Consider the following 17,337-nt stretch of genomic DNA (forward strand, 5'->3'; position numbering starts at 1 on the left):
CTCAGAAAACTCTGAATGGCTCTGTAATGTAGCTATCACTTTTAGAGTGATAAACACTAAACAGTACTTGGTGATTAGAAAGAGGTCCATGGCTTATAAAGTGTGTTTGATTGGTTGTAGCTGTGTGTGTAATCAGTGCAATGGTTAATGGCAAATGTAGTCCAAGGTTACATACAACAGTTTGTGTAGTGTGAGAGTCAATGTAACTGGAAGGCAACATCTGGTGGCGAGCAGACGGAAAACCATGGAATGGATTTGTGACAGCATGCAGGTTGTGAAATAGTCTGTGACAAGTATTAATTTGGTTTAAAAAAACACAATATTTGCATTTGTTTTCTCTCTCATCTCTATTTGCTACTGTAGTTTGGAAAGATGCTGTGATTACATCAAAGTATATGATGGTCCTTCAATCCTCTACCCCTTACTGGGAGAAATACGGGAGTACGGGAGCCAGTCTTTCAAATCCAGCAAGAATAATCTGACTGTGTATTTCTACACTGATCACAGTATAATACATAAAGGATTTCATGCAAACTGGGTCTTTGTAGGTAAGCAAATAAAAGAGACAAACTGAATAATTAAAATTTTTCAAACAATACCAGCATTCAACACCCAGTTTAGTCTGATTCCTGATTCAGTGTCACACACATATGAGCTGGTTCTTTTTATTAACTGAATCAAGAACATACCTTATAAATATAACCAAATTAATGTCTAAGGCGATTCTTCTTTGTGAATTATGAGCATGCCGCCATTCGTCTTTGTGTCCCAGCTAGGCTATATTGCATGTGAGGATGGTGTAGGTGGTGGATCGTTTGTAGCTTCTTCTTACAGCAGCTGTCATCCTTTTAGTACGAGTTCTAAAGATCAATAAATATATTTTTTGAGGTTAAAAGAACACTTTCTTTCTTTCTTTTTTTAATCACACACTCATTTTACAATTTATTAAAATGTCTTCTTTAGAAGTATATGAATCATTATTAGAACCATTATAAGGAAGCAGAATAATTCAGATAAATTTGAACAAAGGACATAATTGTTTAATTTATGGCAGCTGCTATTTGCACTAATTAAAAATAGCTTCTTTTTTTCAGTAAGTGTAAAATACATTTATACTCAGTGAAAATAATGGCATATACTATTTGCACATCTGTATTGTAATAAGCTTAATTTTAAAATATGTTATACATATGCTATATCCAATTATAACATTGATAGTACATGAGTATATTTATTATAGTTCAAATGGATGCTGGCTTATTGGGACAATAATACCCTCCTTACACCTAGCCCTAGCCCTACCCCTACCCGATGGACACTTTCCTATTAAATGCCCATTAGGCATAAATACCAGACATTGGTGGGCAGAGTTTGTGTAAATAGCATCTACCAACTAGGTGGGCTATTTGCACTTATAGTATAAATAGAATAGTATAAATAGACATTCTGTTAATGTATTATGATTCCCATCCTGACTCGTAATAATCTAAGAATACATTTCTCTGATTATTAGAATCCAATTCATGCAGGAATAACTGCGGATACTCCTTTGGCAGTTGTTCATGTGACTACTCCTGTGAGCACAATAGTAACTGTTGTGACGACTACAACTGTGAGTTCATTTTTATCAGATACTTCAAGATCAGTCACTACACACAAATCTCTCTGGTACTGAGTATAAGGTTATGCATTCTTTCAGTTTATTTCCAGAAACTGAATTGATTTCCTGATGTTTTTTTAATGTAGATCTATAATTTTGCTTTATATAGATTACTGCCCAAGTACAACCATTCAGCCACAGCCTACAACAGGTAAACATAGAATTATATTATTTGTTGGCCAAATTCAAACCTTTCCCAGATGTCCTGCATGCGAGAGGCTGATCTCCCTGTAGTAGTCACAGACTTATTAATAACCGTACACATATTATTGGCTTTACAGCAAATACCACTGGATCATGGACCACAGGTAAATATAATTGAACATAATGTAAAATACTAGACATAAATACCAGACATTGTTGGGTGGAGTTTATGTAAATAGTCTCTGCCAGCAAGGCAAGCTATTTTTACATATAGTATAAATATACAACCCGTTAATTTATTATGATTCACATCCTGACTCATAATAATCCAAGAAAACATTTATCTGATCATTAGATTCCAATTCATGCAGGAATAACTGCGGATATTCCCGTGGCAGTTGTTCATGTGACTACTCCTGTCAGTACAATAGTAGCTGTTGTTACGACTACAATTGTGAGTTCCATTTTATCAGACACTTCAAGATCAGTCACTACACACAAATCTCTCTGGTACTGAACATACTGTACGGTTATGCATTCTTTCAAATTATTTCCTAAAACTGAATTGACTTCCTGATGTTTTTTCATGTAGATCTATCATTTTCCTTTATACAGATTACTGCTCAAGTACAACCATTCAGCCACAGCCTACAACAGGTAAACATAGAATTTTATTATTTGTTGGTCAAATTCAAACCTTTCCCAGATGTCCTGCATGCGAGAGGCTGATCTCCCTGAAGTAGCCACAGACTTATTAAAATAATTCACATATTATTGGCTTTACAGCAAATACCACTGTATCATGGACCACAGGTAAATATAATTGAACATAATGTTAAATACTAGGCATGAATACCAGAACTTGTTGGGTGGAGTTTATGTAAATAGTCTCTGCCAGCAAGGCAAGCTATTTTTACATAGTGTAAATATACAACCCGTTAATTTGATCCCCATCCTGACTCATAATAATCCAAGAAAACATTTCTATGATTATTAGATTCTAATTCATGCAGGAATAACTGCGGATACTCCCGTGGCAGTTGTTCATGTGACTACTCCTGTCAGTACAATAGTAGCTGTTGTTACGACTACAATTGTGAGTTCCATTTTATCAGACACTTCAAGATCAGTCACTACACACAAATCTCTCTTGTACTGAACATAAGGTTATGCAATTTTTCAAATTCTTTCCTAAAACTGAATTGACTTCCTGATGTTTTTTCATGTAGATCTATCATTTTCCTTTATATAGATTACTGCTCAAGTACAACCATTCAGCCACAGCCTACAACAGGTAAACATAGAACTGTATTATTTGTTGGTCAAATTCAAACCTTTCCCAGATGTCCTGCATGCGAGAGGCTGATCTCCCTGTAGTAGTCACAGACTTATTAATAACCATACACATATTATTGGCTTTACAGCAAATACCACTGGATCATGGACCACAGGTAAATATAATTGAACATAATTTAAAATAGGCATAAATACTAGGGATGTCCGAATCAGGTTTTTTTGCCCTCGAGTCCGATTCCGAGTCATTTGATTTTGAGTATCTGCCAATACCGAGTCCCGATCCGATACTTCTATAATACATAAATAAAGAATAAAGAAGAGTGAAAAACCTGATCCAGGATGTTCAATAAATTACATTTTGAAATGTATTCAAATATAAAACAGCTATTTTAAATAGGCTAGTAAAAATATTTCAAAATCTTACTGTTTTGCTGGATTTTTTTATATAAATAAATGCAGGCTTGGTGAACAGAAGGGACTTCTTTAAAAAAAAAAAAGATTTCTAGCTTTTAATTGGCTTAGAATTAGAAATCTATAAATGCTGGACAATAACAAATAATAATGATTTGTTTATATACTACAAACACTGTTTATCACATAATAAGGCAGAATAATTTCTATACTGTAATAAATGCTATGTCAATTAGCACTGCATTGTTCATATACTTTATTTATCACCTGCTGGAGATGACTTGAAAAACAATTTATTGTCTTTATCGTACATTAATGTCTTCGTGTTTGCATAAGTTTCTGGGTAGCACTTTATTTTACAGTCCTGTTCCTCATGTACATACTATGTACTTATTATAGTAATTACAATAACTATGTAATAACTAGGTACTAACCCTGAACCTACCCCTAAACCTAACCCTACCCCATGTAGTTACCTTGTGTTACCAGAACTTTCTTAGATAAATACACTGTAAGTTCACTATAAGTACATGTTAGTACACGTACTGTAAAATAAAGTGCGACCAGTTTCTGCTTTCCTGTGAAAACCACAGCGATAGCTGGATGCTTTTGTCCATATAGGGCTTGGTCGTCGTGACGTCATTACTTGGCATGGCCGTCACGTTGATAGCCTCCTTTACTGCTACTCGGACTACTGTGCAGTGTTTAGACATACTCCCTCTCATCCGTGTGTCTTAATTTGATTAATTAAAAATCTATTTCAACCATGGTAAACCGTTGCTGTATTGTGGGGTGTAATAGCACAACACATAATCGCCATGGGGAAAATAAAATGAGAATGGATTAGCTTTTTCACCACTTTCCTGATTGGAGGCGCGACCACGGAGACCATAACATCTGAATATTAATTTATATAGCTTAAGTCAACATTGAAAATAAGGGAAGTTTCTCGGGTTACTCATCCAAAATACGGGAAATTTCAACATTCATCTTTTTGTTGCTATCGCTCTGCTGACAGCAAAACTGCTGCATTAACTAACGTTAAGCGATTTGTGAAGCTAGGTCTAACGTGACTTTAGTTACGGATTGGCGTGAAATTGTGCTCTCACAGCAACCACGCTAGTGATGGCCGATTCGTGAACGAATCGTTCAATTTAACCGGTTCTTCTTAGTGAACCGGTTGAACCAGTTCACCAAATCGAACTGAATCGTTTGAAACGGTTCACGTCTCCAATAAGCATTAATCCACAAATTACTTAAGCTGTTAACTTTTTTAACGTGACGGACACTCCCTCTGAGTCAGAATAAACCAATATCCCGGGGTAATCCATTTACTCAAACAGTACACTGAATGAAATGCTGTGAAGACCGAACTGAAGATGAACACCAAGCCGAGCCAGATAATGAACAAACACGCCCACTGCTGGAGCAGTTCTCGTTCTCGAGTCAAGAACCGGTTGCTTCGGTTTTCGGATCACCAGTACACTCAACCGAGAATCGTTTCTGTCGGACGCATCCGATTTGAGAACCGATGAGCTGATTCTCGTTCTCGAGTCAAGAACCGGTTGCTTCGGTTTTCGGATCACCAGTACACTCAACCGAGAATCGTTTCTGTCGGACGCGTCCGAATTGAGAACCGATGAACTGATGATATTGCGCGTGCGTGTAGTTTTGTAAGTATTTTGTTAAACATCGGAAAGTGTGATAAAATAACTATATTTTATTTTGATTTTTTTTTTATTATTATTTTTAGATTAATGTTTCCAATCTGTATATTGTATATAATGTATAGGCCAAATGGGTTTTCAAGGAAGTTGGACAATAAAGACTCTAAAGACTCTTATGTTTAATAGGAATAAGGGATGATTTATGAGATATCTGTACTGTATTTATAGTTAATGATGACATTCACAAATAGAGTTTGTAGTAAACAGAATATGAACACGAGTAGAGCAGCTGATGAAACTGAACTGCAGCACGTGCTGGTTAGAGCGATTCTCGTTCTCGAGTCAAGAACCGGTTGCATCGGTTTTCGGATCATCAGTACACTCAACCGAGAATCGTTTCTGTCGGACGCGTCCGAATTGAGAACCGATGAACTGATGATACTGCGCATGCGCGATTCAGCGTGAAGCCAACTGACTGACAGCATGTCTGAACCGAAGGGATTCTTTTGGTGATTGATTCTGATTCTGTACTAGTAATGTTATGAGCGCGGGTATTTCGAGGGCTTGGATGAAGGGCAATCTGGCGAAACGTAAATTCATTTAGTAACAAATACATCGCAATGGATTATGTTTAGTAACTGGATCATGGTTTCTGCGCTGATGACACCTAATTTATTTACTTTATATCTTCAAGACTTAAATCCTCATATGCACATTATTGCTGTTACTGTATTTAGGTGTTGTTGCAAAACTCAAATGTAAACTTTTCATGATTGTGAGGTTTTAACTGACTAAAGTTATGATTACTGACTTTATATATTAGAATGTTTGATAGACGTGACGCCATTACGTCATCGCCATTGACGTCATTACGTCGAGCGTGAAAGAACCGATGAACCGGTTTTTTCAACCGGTTTATTGAATCGAACCGTCCGAAAGAACCGGTTTGCGGAAAAGAATCGAACTTCCCATCACTAAACCACTCTATCTTAAAAAGCCCAACATCACGCTAAAGGTTGCTTTCAAGTAAGCAAAACGATGCATTGAAAACCTCTGTTTCGCTAGAAGGGCAAGGAGTAGCAACAGGACAACAACACACAGACTTGACAGGTCCGTTTGAAGGGCTAACGGGATATTTTACAGGAAAATACTAAAACGGGAAGACAGCGGGAAAAGAGCTCAAATACGTGAGTACCCTGGAAAAAAACGGGAGGGTTGACAGCTTATAACTATACTTTTGAAACACATTGTTAACTGTCCATGTGTGAATGGTTGTTAGCACTAACGGTTACTAAACTAGCAGCCAGAGGTGGGTAGAGTACCCAAAAACTGTATTCAAGTAAAAGTACTTATAGAAATATTTACTCAAGTAAAAGTAAAAGTACTAGTCTGAATAGTTACTTGAGTAAGAGTAAAAAAGTATCGGATAAAAAAATCTACTCAAGTAGTTAGTTACTAGTTACTTTGGGTCATACCTGAGCCTATTTTTATTTAGATATATAGATAAAATGTTTGTTATGTGTGTGTGTGTGTGTATAAATATATATATTTAATCAGCCTTTACTCCAGTCTTCAATGTCACATAATCCTTCAGAAATCATTCCAATATGTTGATTTACTATCATTGATGTTCTTTTTATCATAATCCTAAACAAAATGTCACAGATTCCAACAAAATATTAAGCATCAAAACTGTTTCCGGAACTGGTAATAAATCAATATATTAGAATTATATTTTGAAGGATCATAACTCTGAAAACTGGAGTAACAGCTGATGAAAATTCGGATTTGCATCATGAAATAAATTATATTTTAAAGTATGTATTATATGTTTAAATAACCTCTGACACAGAGAAGAGAGAAAACTCCTCACATGACCGTTAAGTTACAGAACATCTGTCTGTTTACTTAAGTAACAGATATAGGTGTCATGCCATAGCATATTTTTAATACGACTGACTTTATATTAAATGTGAATTTGACATTGGAAGTCCATGTGATATAAAAACAGCTACTAATCTTTCATTGTTCATAAAGAGAGCAAATAACATTTACATTATCAAAAATCATGTTCACTGACAGTCTAGAGTTCAATCACTCTCAAAAACTCCCATTAAAATCACTGAAACTGCTAACACTTTGAAAACAATATCTTATTTACAGATTCGTACACACATCTGCACTTTGTTGTTTCTAACGAGAGAATTTGCCAGAAAGAGGTATTCAGTCAGTGAGCGAGTGAAGGAAGAACCAGAATTTTAGCAATGACTCATCGGAACACCTCTGATTGGCCATTGCATTCATAAGCTCAACAGAATTGTGTGTGATTGGTTATAATGAGCAGTGTCTCTATCTCTGGCTCAGCGCCAGCAAGCGATCACAGATCTGAATTTAGCAGCTGATGATATGACTCGCTGAACGTTCTCATGCCGGTGTGATTGTATTAATATCAATAAAATATTAATAAGCTATTTTTTGTCTTTTGGAAGCTGCGTTCAACTTGGTTCCCTTCTGTTATAAGTCGCAGGTACAACAAACTAATGTCAACAGGTATTGTGTACTGTAATCGAATGTATCCCAAGTTATTACCTGTTTAACAGTAGACAACACACGCGGTGTTCATCTAATAAAGACCTTCATCGCTAGAAAAATAGCCGTTGCAGATTTGCTTTCAATTCAACGCAGTTCCATAGCCACGTTTTGAATGCTGCTGATGTCAAATGTTACAAATCTGAGTGAACCACTTCAGACGCTCAGCGCACGCGGCAGGGAACTGAACGAATCATTCAAACTGATTCATGAACCAATTCACTGGTTAGCCAACTGGTTTGATCAAGCCTTTGCACAGAGTTGACTCAAAAGAATGAATCATTTGCGAATGAGCATCGCTCATTGTCCAGAGAAAAGTAGACGGCGCGTTTGGAATAAACTGAAGCAGTTATAACATTTATTGCATTAAAATAAAGTAACGAGAGGAGCGTCGCCCACAGTAACGAAGTAAAAGTACGGATTTTTTCCAGAAAATTTGCTCAAGTAAGAGTAAAAGTACCCATCTTTAAATATACTCAAAAAAGTATTTTAGTTACCCCAAAAATTTACTCAAGTAAATGTAACGAAGTAAATGTAACTCGTTACTACCCACCTCTGCTAGCAGCTTACCGGATTACTGAATAATGTTTGCCGCTGTTCCGTTTCTATGATTTGCAGCTCCTGAACCCATCCATTTGTGAACTGTACATGAGACTTAAATGACTTGTAGCTTCGAAACTATTCTGAAGTGTAGGCGCTCACAAAACAAACAAGGTAGATATCTGTAATGCAAAAGTGCGGCAGCAATTCTCCGTCGGTATAAATCCGTTTTCAATTTACACTATGTAAAATTATCAAAATTTATTATGATTCCTATCTTGACTCATAATATTCTAATTTCTCTGATTATTAGATTCTAACTCTTGCAGGAATAACTGTGGATACTCCCGTGGCAGTTGTTCATGTGACTACTCCTGTCAGTACAATAGTAGCTGTTGTTACGACTTCAATTGTGAGTTCCATTTTATCAGACACTTCAAGATCAATCACTACACACAAATATCTCTGGTACTGAGCATAAGGTTATGCATTCTTTCAATTTATGTCTAAAAACTGAATTGACTTCCTGAAGTTTCTTTCATGTAGATCTATCATTTTCCTTTATACAGATTACTGCTCAAGTACAACCATTCGGCAACAACCTGCAACAGGTACAGCTATAATTCTCTTATTTCTATGTAAAATTCAAACCTTTCCTAGCTTTTCTGCATGTAGAGGGAGGCTCAAATTCCTGTTGCAGTCACACACTTATTAATAACCATACATATATTAATAGCTTCATGGGTAATGTCAGTTTTTCACACTAAAAGCTCCCTCCCCCAAAAGAAGCAAAATTAGTTTTTCATTTCCGCTCAGTAAAATTAAACAATACCATAAAAAGTACAAAGATCTTTGTCTTTTTGAATTGAATAAATACTTTAAATGTTCAAAATTACATTGAGGGGATAAAACTCTTGTATTGCAGAACATGTGAATTGTTCCTCAGACTACATGGTCATTGTCATTCAGACGTCTTACCTGAATTCACTCGGGTTGAGTGCAAATGACCTTTATGTGGACGACCATCTTTGCAGACCCAGTATTAGCAGTACTGAAGTTATGTTCAGATTCCCACTTAATGCATGTGGAACTGTCAAAGAGGTATGATCTTAAACGTATGCCAGAATTTAAAAATCAGCTTTTAAAGCTTGAATTTTCTGTGTCAGATTAGTTGACACCCTGACTGAATGCACTGTTGGGAGGCGTGTTTACCAAACAACATCTCTCTCTCTCTCTCTCTCTCTCTCTCTCTCTCTCTCTCTCTCTCTCTCTCTCTCTCCCTCTCTCTCTCTCTCTCTCTCTCTCTCTCTCTGTTCCTTTAGATGATGAATGGTTGTGTGTCCTACACCAACAATGTACGGGGCTCTCAATCTCAGTCAGGTGAAATCACTCGTCAGTCACAGTTCCTGCTACGCGTGGGCTGCCGAATGGAGCCAGACACCATGGTGCAGATATTCTACAAGGCCAAGGAGAACATCAATGCCAACATCACAGGAACAGGCCACTTCGGGTCCAGCATTGCCTTCTACACCTCCAGCAGTTTCTACCAGAAAATTTATGACTCTCCATATGAAGTGAACCTGAATCAGCTTCTGTATGTTCAGGTCGAGCTAAACAGGCCTGACAACAGTTTGCTTCTCTATCTGGACACCTGTGTAGCGTCTCCAAATCCCAATGACTTCATAGATCGCTCCTATGACCTGCTGCGTAACGGGTAAGACCTTTTCATTCTAACAGATGTTTTCAGCCAAACATTTTGTAACTTTTTATGCGTTTTGACTGTTCATTTACACAACAACGATGTTTTGGGGACTGAAAACGCATATATTTGAAAATGGGCTTCAAAGTGCAAATTTTGAAAATGGCACCGTTATCGTTTCCGTGTAAATAACCAATACTGGAATCTTTGAAAACAGTGATGTCATGCCTATTTGTAGTACATTTTAGGTAGGTAGACATGCGCAGTACATGTGAATTTTAAAGGCAATTGTACACAATTGTTGTGTATATTGAACAAATATACACAAAAATGGTGGAGTGTATGGTACTTTTGTTGCTGCTCAAGAGTTTGCTAACACTTCTTCAGCAAAATGTGGATTTACAGTGCCTCACAAAAGTATTTATACCACTTCATTTTTATTCACATTTTGTTATGTTGCTCCCTTATGTTAAACTGCTTTAAATTACTTTATCCCCACATCAACCTGCACTCCATACACCCCATAATGTTAAAGCAAAAAACAGTTTTTTTAGCATCTGTGCATATTTGTAAAAAAAAAAAAAAAAAAAAAAAAAAATATATATATATATATATATATATATATTATTCCAATGCATAAGTATACATACCTTATCTGGGACAGTTGAAAATTTGCTCAGGAACATTCAAATTGATTATAGATATTACTACACTTCAAGTGTAGTTAACCAGTGGCAAATTCAATTGAATAGGCATGATTTAGAAAGGCACACATGCCTTAATAAAAGGTCTAACAGCCAATAATGCATATCAGGGCCAAAACCAAGCACTGAGGTCAAAAGAACTTACAGCTTAGTCTGTACAGCTTAGAAACAGTTTTCTGTCAAGCCACACATCAGGAGAAGATTTCAGGAAGAAAAAAAACTTCTTCATTAAAGGGTCGCAGAAGCATGTAGTGTCTGTTACCTTTAATGAAAGAAGTCTGAAACGTCCAGGACTCTTGGTCCTTCTGGTCAAACTGAGCAACTGATGGAGAAGGGTTTTGGTTAGTGTGGTGACCAAAAACCTGATGGTCACTCTATTTGACCTCCATGATCATATGTGGAGACATGAGAAACCTACAGAAGGACAAACATAACTGCAACAATCCACCAATCTGGGCTTTATGGTGGGGTGGCAAGACTCAATTATCTCTTCAGTTAAGGGAGAAGAAAACAAACTTGGAATTTACAAAAAAAAGCACCTAAAGGACCCTCAGATTCTGAGAAACAAGATTCTCTATGGTCTGATGAACCTCAATTCTAAGCATCATGTTTGAAGGAAACCAGCTCTGCTCATCACCTGCAGAGTACCATCCCAAAGTAAGATTTACTGGTAGAAGCCTCATGCAGTGGGGCTGTTTTTCAGTGGCAGGGACTGAGGGACTAGGCAGAGAAGAAGGTATGCTCAGTGCAGCAAAATATAGAGATATATTTGATGAAAACCTTGATGAAAACCCAGTCCAGAGCATTCAGAAGCTCAGACTGGGCCGAAGGTTTACCTTCCAACAGGACAATGACCCTAAACAAACAGTAAGAGTAGCTTATAGACAACTCTGTGAATGTCATTGAGTAGCCCCAGAGATTGAACCCAGTCAAACATTTCTGGAGAAACCTGTGAAAATGTGCATTTGCCCCCATCCAATTTGATAAAGCATGAGAGGTGAAGAGATGAGGAGAAGGATGGCAGATAATTGCTAAATGCAGATGTGCAAAGCTTGTCGCATCATTCACCCAAAAGACCTGAGGCTGTAATGATCTTTAGCTAAATATTTAGCTGAATACTTATGCAATGTACTTATTTCAGTATTTTATTTTTAATAAATATACTAAGTTGTGACAATTCTGTTTTTGCTTTGTCATTATGGTAAATGGAGTGTAGATTGATGTAGGGAAAGAAATTGATGCATCTCTGCTGTTGGTTGTGATATTGGCTAAGTACAATGTATTACTTTGCAAAACATTGTACTTAGCCAATATCACAACCAACAGCAGAGATGCATCATATCATATAATCATCACCTCGCTACAGGTACTGTTTACTAACCAACTACTGGCATGTTTTTGGCCTTTTTTGCGGATATTTGTAAACACAAATAGTTTTAAAAACACGGTCTGTATATGTGAAACTTTTTTAAAACTTTTTCATTTTTGACTACGTTTGTCATGTTGACATAGCCTTAAATGTGACTCCAACATCAAATCATATGTGACAGTAGAATTATTTGGGATGAGTAGACTGCATTAGTAAGAATTATTTTGCTCCTAGTCTAAATATGTTTTTTGTATTCAGTAGCAGTAATAGTTTGACTGTAGTTTAAATTGTATCCAAATTGTGTTTCTCTTTTTATAATTTCTAGATGTCGCAGAGACAACACATATTATTCCTACACCAGCGGTCAGCACTATTATGCTCGGTTCAGTTTCCAGGCTTTCAAGTTCCTCCGGACTCATGCCTATGTGTACCTGCGGTGTAAGGTGTTCATCTGCCCTGATAACGATTACAACTCTCGCTGCCGCCAAGGTTGCCGCTTCCGTCGCAAGAGATCACTTGACAGCACCTACCACACCAATACTGTGATGCTGGGGCCAATCAAACTCAAAGGTCAGAGGTCTCTCTGAGTCACACAGATTTAAAGCAATGATTTACTCATCTTTATAGTGTTCCAATATACACTTTTACTTTTTCTGTGGAGAACAAAAGGAGGATTCTGAAGATTCTGGTAAATAACATGAGGAAATAAAGTTTGAATTTTTGGAATAGCTATGCACTTTACTTTATCTCAAAACTTCTTGTTAAAAATAATATTTTAATTATGCAATAATGTACCAGAGGTCGTGATATATCACTTTGTGTTGTGCGTAACAACACCCTAACAATGCCCTCAGCCATGACTATTGACCTTATAGACTATAACATCAACAGATTATGAACCAAGTGCAGCCATTTTTAGCACCCCTCATGTACCTTATTGCTTTTATAAAACGGTTACCACACAATACAAATAGTAAAGCCAAAAGTACAAATATTATTTGTTACTTTTTTTATATAATCTGAGGCCAACTTATGTTATCAAGATCCTTACATCAAAAAAATCATATTTTAGAAGTAATAAAATACTTTCCGTCCGTTTTTAACCCCCCTCATCAAAACGTTCTGTTTGAATAGCTTTCGGCCAAGTGACCGGCTCGAAGACCTGGAGGATAAAACATCCTTAGAACTGAAGCACAATCCTATCAATTTTACTTATGTTTCACAGCCGCAAATATTAAGATCACCTAAAAAACTAAACAAAAACAAATGTATGTGAACAAAATGCAGATTTGGGCCATTTGCAATCCATATTAAGCACCCGCAGCAATATTTCAGTCATTAAACGGTGTGACAATCGTTGTAAAAACAATTAAAATGCCTTAATATATTTAAAACAGTTATATTAAAAAATAAATTCAATATCCACAATTTTTTATCGATGCATAGTACAGGCAAGCAGATGAGGACGAAATATTAATGCAATCCGCTTAATGATTCAGTGTTTTCCTTATAATGATTTTCTATGGGAAACCATTTAACAAATAGAGCATAAGGATGTGGGAAAAAAGCTGCTATGTTTTAGGTGAAAAATGCTTAAACCTGCAGTCCGTAAGTTTTGCCTCTTTGTCGCCATCTGTTTGAAAATTTGTGATTGCAGCTATGTGCAGAATTATCTCTTTTGTGTGAGTTGTGCTCCAGCTCGGATGAATCTCATGTTTTGATGTATGTGTGTGTCTCAGTCAGTCAACGCACCAGTGTGAATATTTACTGTACTTCGCAATCACAGATTCTAGCCTGTCTTAGAATATGTGACCCAAATAAGAATTCTCACTGGATATTGTCATCTGAAAAAGTAACAAGTCTACCACGTTTGGTCTGACCATCTACCAATGGTGAAACAGGAAAATTGAAACTTGATTATTTTACTTTCTTTTATGTAAAGCACTTTGAATTACCATTGTGTACGAAATGTGCTATATAAATAAACTTGCCTTGCCTTGCCTTGCCTTGATTGCACCGCGGATCCACCCCAGCAGCGAGGGATCTTCAGCAGCACGTCCATCCTTCCTCCCAGGCTTTGGCACCAGTGTACATTAAAAACTCCACAATCACGGGAAGAAGGAGGCAGGAACCAGCGGACAATCAAACAAAGTTTTAATTACCAAATAATAACAAAACAGCGCAACAGCCCCTCGTGAACGACTGCCAGAATTTATGATCCAGAATCAGATCCCGAGGCTCCAAGCGGGGCTCGAACCCGGGTCTCTGGCATGGGAGGGGACGCACTAACGAGGAGGCAGAGATATTTGAAGCAGTTTTACTCACCGCCTGCGGTTCCAACACACGATCGTGACCCTTTTTCCTTGGGATTGCATCATCATTAAGAAATAAACGCTATGCAAATCCATCGTCAAACTGGGCCTTGTGAACAAGCATCTTCGAAAATGCAGGGAACAAACAAAAACAATTGCACAACTCCGTTGATGCTCTGTAAAAATAAACTCCATCCACTGGTCCCTTAATGCTGTTTTTTTTTTTTTTTTGGTAATCTGTGCAGGATTGTCTTGCCCTGGCAACCAAAAACACACTTCTTTTGTGACTTTTTGCGACGCTCTCGCTTTGATCAGTGAAATGTCTGTGCTGCTCAGCCTCGCTATACGGGAGCGCGCGCTCTTCCGGCAGAAGTGCCTTAGGACCCATATAAGGAAATTCCGCTCCATCTAACGTCACACAGAGCCATACTCGAAAAAAACTTTCCGAAACTTGTGACAAACCGGAAGGAGTATTTTGGGAACAAAAATACTCATTCAAACGTACAACTTAATTTTTTAAACTTTGTCCATGTTTAGCATGGGAATCCAACTCTTTAACAGTGTAAAAAACTCAGTATGAATGAAATAGCATTTCACCCCCCCTTTAACCGAACAACATTACGGACTGTAACTTTAAATAACTCAATACATATCAAACTACCTGTAAGACCAGACAAAGCAAAAGTGACCACGTAATGAAAACGGTTACTCACACTACTCACACAGCGGTCGAGATAGGTGGGTGTGGTTTAAGCAACCAGGTCCCGCCTTTTTGCCCATTTTCATTTATCCGGGAGAGTAGCATGGTCATGCCCTGGCAAGATGGCGCTGGCCGCCTCTGCAAAATTTGAGCTTCAAAAAAGCTCTTCAGGATTCTTCACTATGTCCATGTTTTTATACAGTCTATGTTCCAAACATAAAGCTACAATCAACCTTCCTCCCAGCATGTGGATGGGGAGGGGTGGGGGTTTATGGCATGGTCTCACAATTAAAACTGAATGACGCAGACATAACGCCCGCAGGGGTAACACAAACTTTTAATTATTATTATTATTTAGTAAATTGTAATATTGATTGATTGGGTAAAATATATTAACTAATATCTACACTTTGCAAATAACATTGAATCGTATTAAAAGCATGTTTGTCACATTGGTGTATAATTTACTGTGGCATTTCTAGCTGTTCAAGATTGAATTATTCTACTCAACCATGACTCTCTTTGCCATACTCCGCAGGAGCATAGGACAGCGACTCGCTTTCACAGACAGCATGAGAAGATGAAGGCAACAGTGATTTAATCATCAGCTTTTTAATTTCTGATTTGTATCATTAATCAAATCACATTAATCTTACTAATGATGTATTTTCCTTAATTCATTAAAGCAATTCATTAAAGCAGGCCTTCTTCAAATTCTTTGTCAAAGCACATTAAAATACAAGTCACTTCTAAATAGTCCAAATTATATATTACTATAAATCAACACATACAATTTTGCATTACATTAGAAAATAATTGTAATTGCCTTATAGTATACATTGCATAAGTAAGGTTTTATTGACATTCAACATCAAATCCACCAAAAACATGATATACAATACTTATCTAATAATTTAGTTCATTATACAAATGGTGAAACTTCCAAAAACATTACAAATAACATTACACAGTATTGGTGGTATGATGAGGGAGAGAAAATGAAAGAGAGAGAACAGTGTGCTCACACTGCCCAGAACACAATCATCAACACTGCTTTACAAACCCAGTGTATACAGCCATGTGCGATGGTGCTCACTAAAGAAAAGACCTCTCAGGCCACTACAGTGAATTTGGACAACAATCCTACACGACACTATTTCTCACTGCTAGTCAAAATCTTGATGATTTAAGTTAAGTTTAAATAATGCAGCTCTCTCAACCAAGAAAGAAGTAATAATTTGCGATCAATTTAAATTCGAAGAAAAAAATTAAATGTGGCAATGTCATTATATTACCTTTAAATCCAAAGTGTAAGAATAGCCATAACATTTACTCATTAAATTTACCATCACTGAATTTGAAATGTAAAAGATAAAAACAAAACAAAATTTTAATGTCAACTTTCAGAAAATAACCGTAGGCACTGATTACTGAACTCTGGCACTTCTACAAGAGAGTTTAGGCAAAATATCAAGACTTCGAACTGGAATAATCAGGGATGATAATTTTTTGATGCGAGGACATCATTAGCATTCTAACCTTTACAAAGACCAAAAAAATCTACTCTCTGAAAGTGGATTACTGACTTCAGCATAACATACTGTGACGAGTCAGCTGCCTCCTCCCTGATTGTCACCGGCACCCCGTCCTAAATCGCCGCCCTTCACCAGGCTCCCGACTGGAGTGGGTGTGTGAGAGGAGGGGCGCTGGACGAGTCAGGGCTGGCGGCGTGTGATGGGGCACACCTGAAGGAAGTGGAGCCTCATTACCGCCGCTGTTTAAAAGCCCAACGCGCCTCTCCTCAGGAGACCGGTCTCTTCCCCGTGCATGCACACTGGTGTCCTCGTGGGTCCAGGAAGGGTGCGTTGAGGGACTCCCGCGCCACCAAGACGTGAGCTGCCGGACCCGCGATCCGGATGGGAACCGCACCCGTATACACGGCCGACGGGCCAGGATGCCGGGCCGTCCATCCCCTACCAGCGCCGCGGCCGACGAGAGAGATGTGGCCGCTAGAGGAAGCCGCCGCCCCTCGCGCCCCGGACCAAGGAGGGGAGCGCGTGCGGCCGCCGGACTCCGCCCCTTACCTGGACCCTTCCTTGATGAACACTGCCCGACCTACACAAATCCCGCAGCACGACGAGGACACCAGATTCCCTGTTATTTTGGACACTTTCCCCCTTTGGCCACTTTTATTCCCTTTGTTTTATGATTTCTGTTAATAAAATCCTCTCCGAGGCCTGACGCCA

General features: G+C 37.9%; 2 protein-coding genes across 5 annotated transcripts in view; one reads left to right on the top strand and one right to left on the bottom strand.

Moving 5' to 3' along the window:
* Positions 1-17,337, top strand: part of LOC127976597 (deleted in malignant brain tumors 1 protein) — a 201,338-nt gene that overhangs the window by 66,507 nt on the left and 117,494 nt on the right. The window contains exons 3-15 of one of the 4 annotated variants that reach the window (XM_052581139.1): positions 364-548; positions 1,514-1,612; positions 1,770-1,811; positions 1,942-1,968; positions 2,802-2,900; positions 3,057-3,098; positions 3,229-3,255; positions 8,621-8,719; positions 8,877-8,918; positions 9,233-9,408; positions 9,630-10,021; positions 12,405-12,649; positions 15,630-15,795. The exons of 2 other annotated variants lie outside the window; for them this stretch is intronic. In XM_052581139.1, the coding sequence (XP_052437099.1) occupies positions 364-548; positions 1,514-1,612; positions 1,770-1,811; positions 1,942-1,968; positions 2,802-2,900; positions 3,057-3,098; positions 3,229-3,255; positions 8,621-8,719; positions 8,877-8,918; positions 9,233-9,408; positions 9,630-10,021; positions 12,405-12,649; positions 15,630-15,637 (1,483 nt within the window). In that variant the 3' untranslated portion in view covers positions 15,638-15,795. Of the gene's footprint in view, positions 1-363; positions 549-1,513; positions 1,613-1,769; positions 1,812-1,941; positions 1,969-2,801; positions 2,901-3,056; positions 3,099-3,228; positions 3,256-8,620; positions 8,720-8,876; positions 8,919-9,232; positions 9,409-9,629; positions 10,022-12,404; positions 12,650-15,629; positions 15,796-17,337 lie in introns of those variants that run through there. One more of the 4 variants, XM_052581138.1, reaches the window with a different exon arrangement.
* Positions 15,919-17,337, bottom strand: part of LOC127976599 (zinc finger protein Pegasus-like) — a 164,914-nt gene continuing 163,495 nt past the window's right edge. Inside the window, exon 5 of the transcript XR_008157890.1 lies at positions 15,919-16,201. The gene's annotated coding sequence lies outside the window, so the exon portion shown is untranslated. The remainder of the gene's footprint in view (positions 16,202-17,337) is intronic.

This window comes from Carassius gibelio, chromosome B17 (assembly GCF_023724105.1).
Source record: "Carassius gibelio isolate Cgi1373 ecotype wild population from Czech Republic chromosome B17, carGib1.2-hapl.c, whole genome shotgun sequence".
NCBI classification, from domain to species: Eukaryota; Metazoa; Chordata; class Actinopteri; order Cypriniformes; family Cyprinidae; genus Carassius; species Carassius gibelio.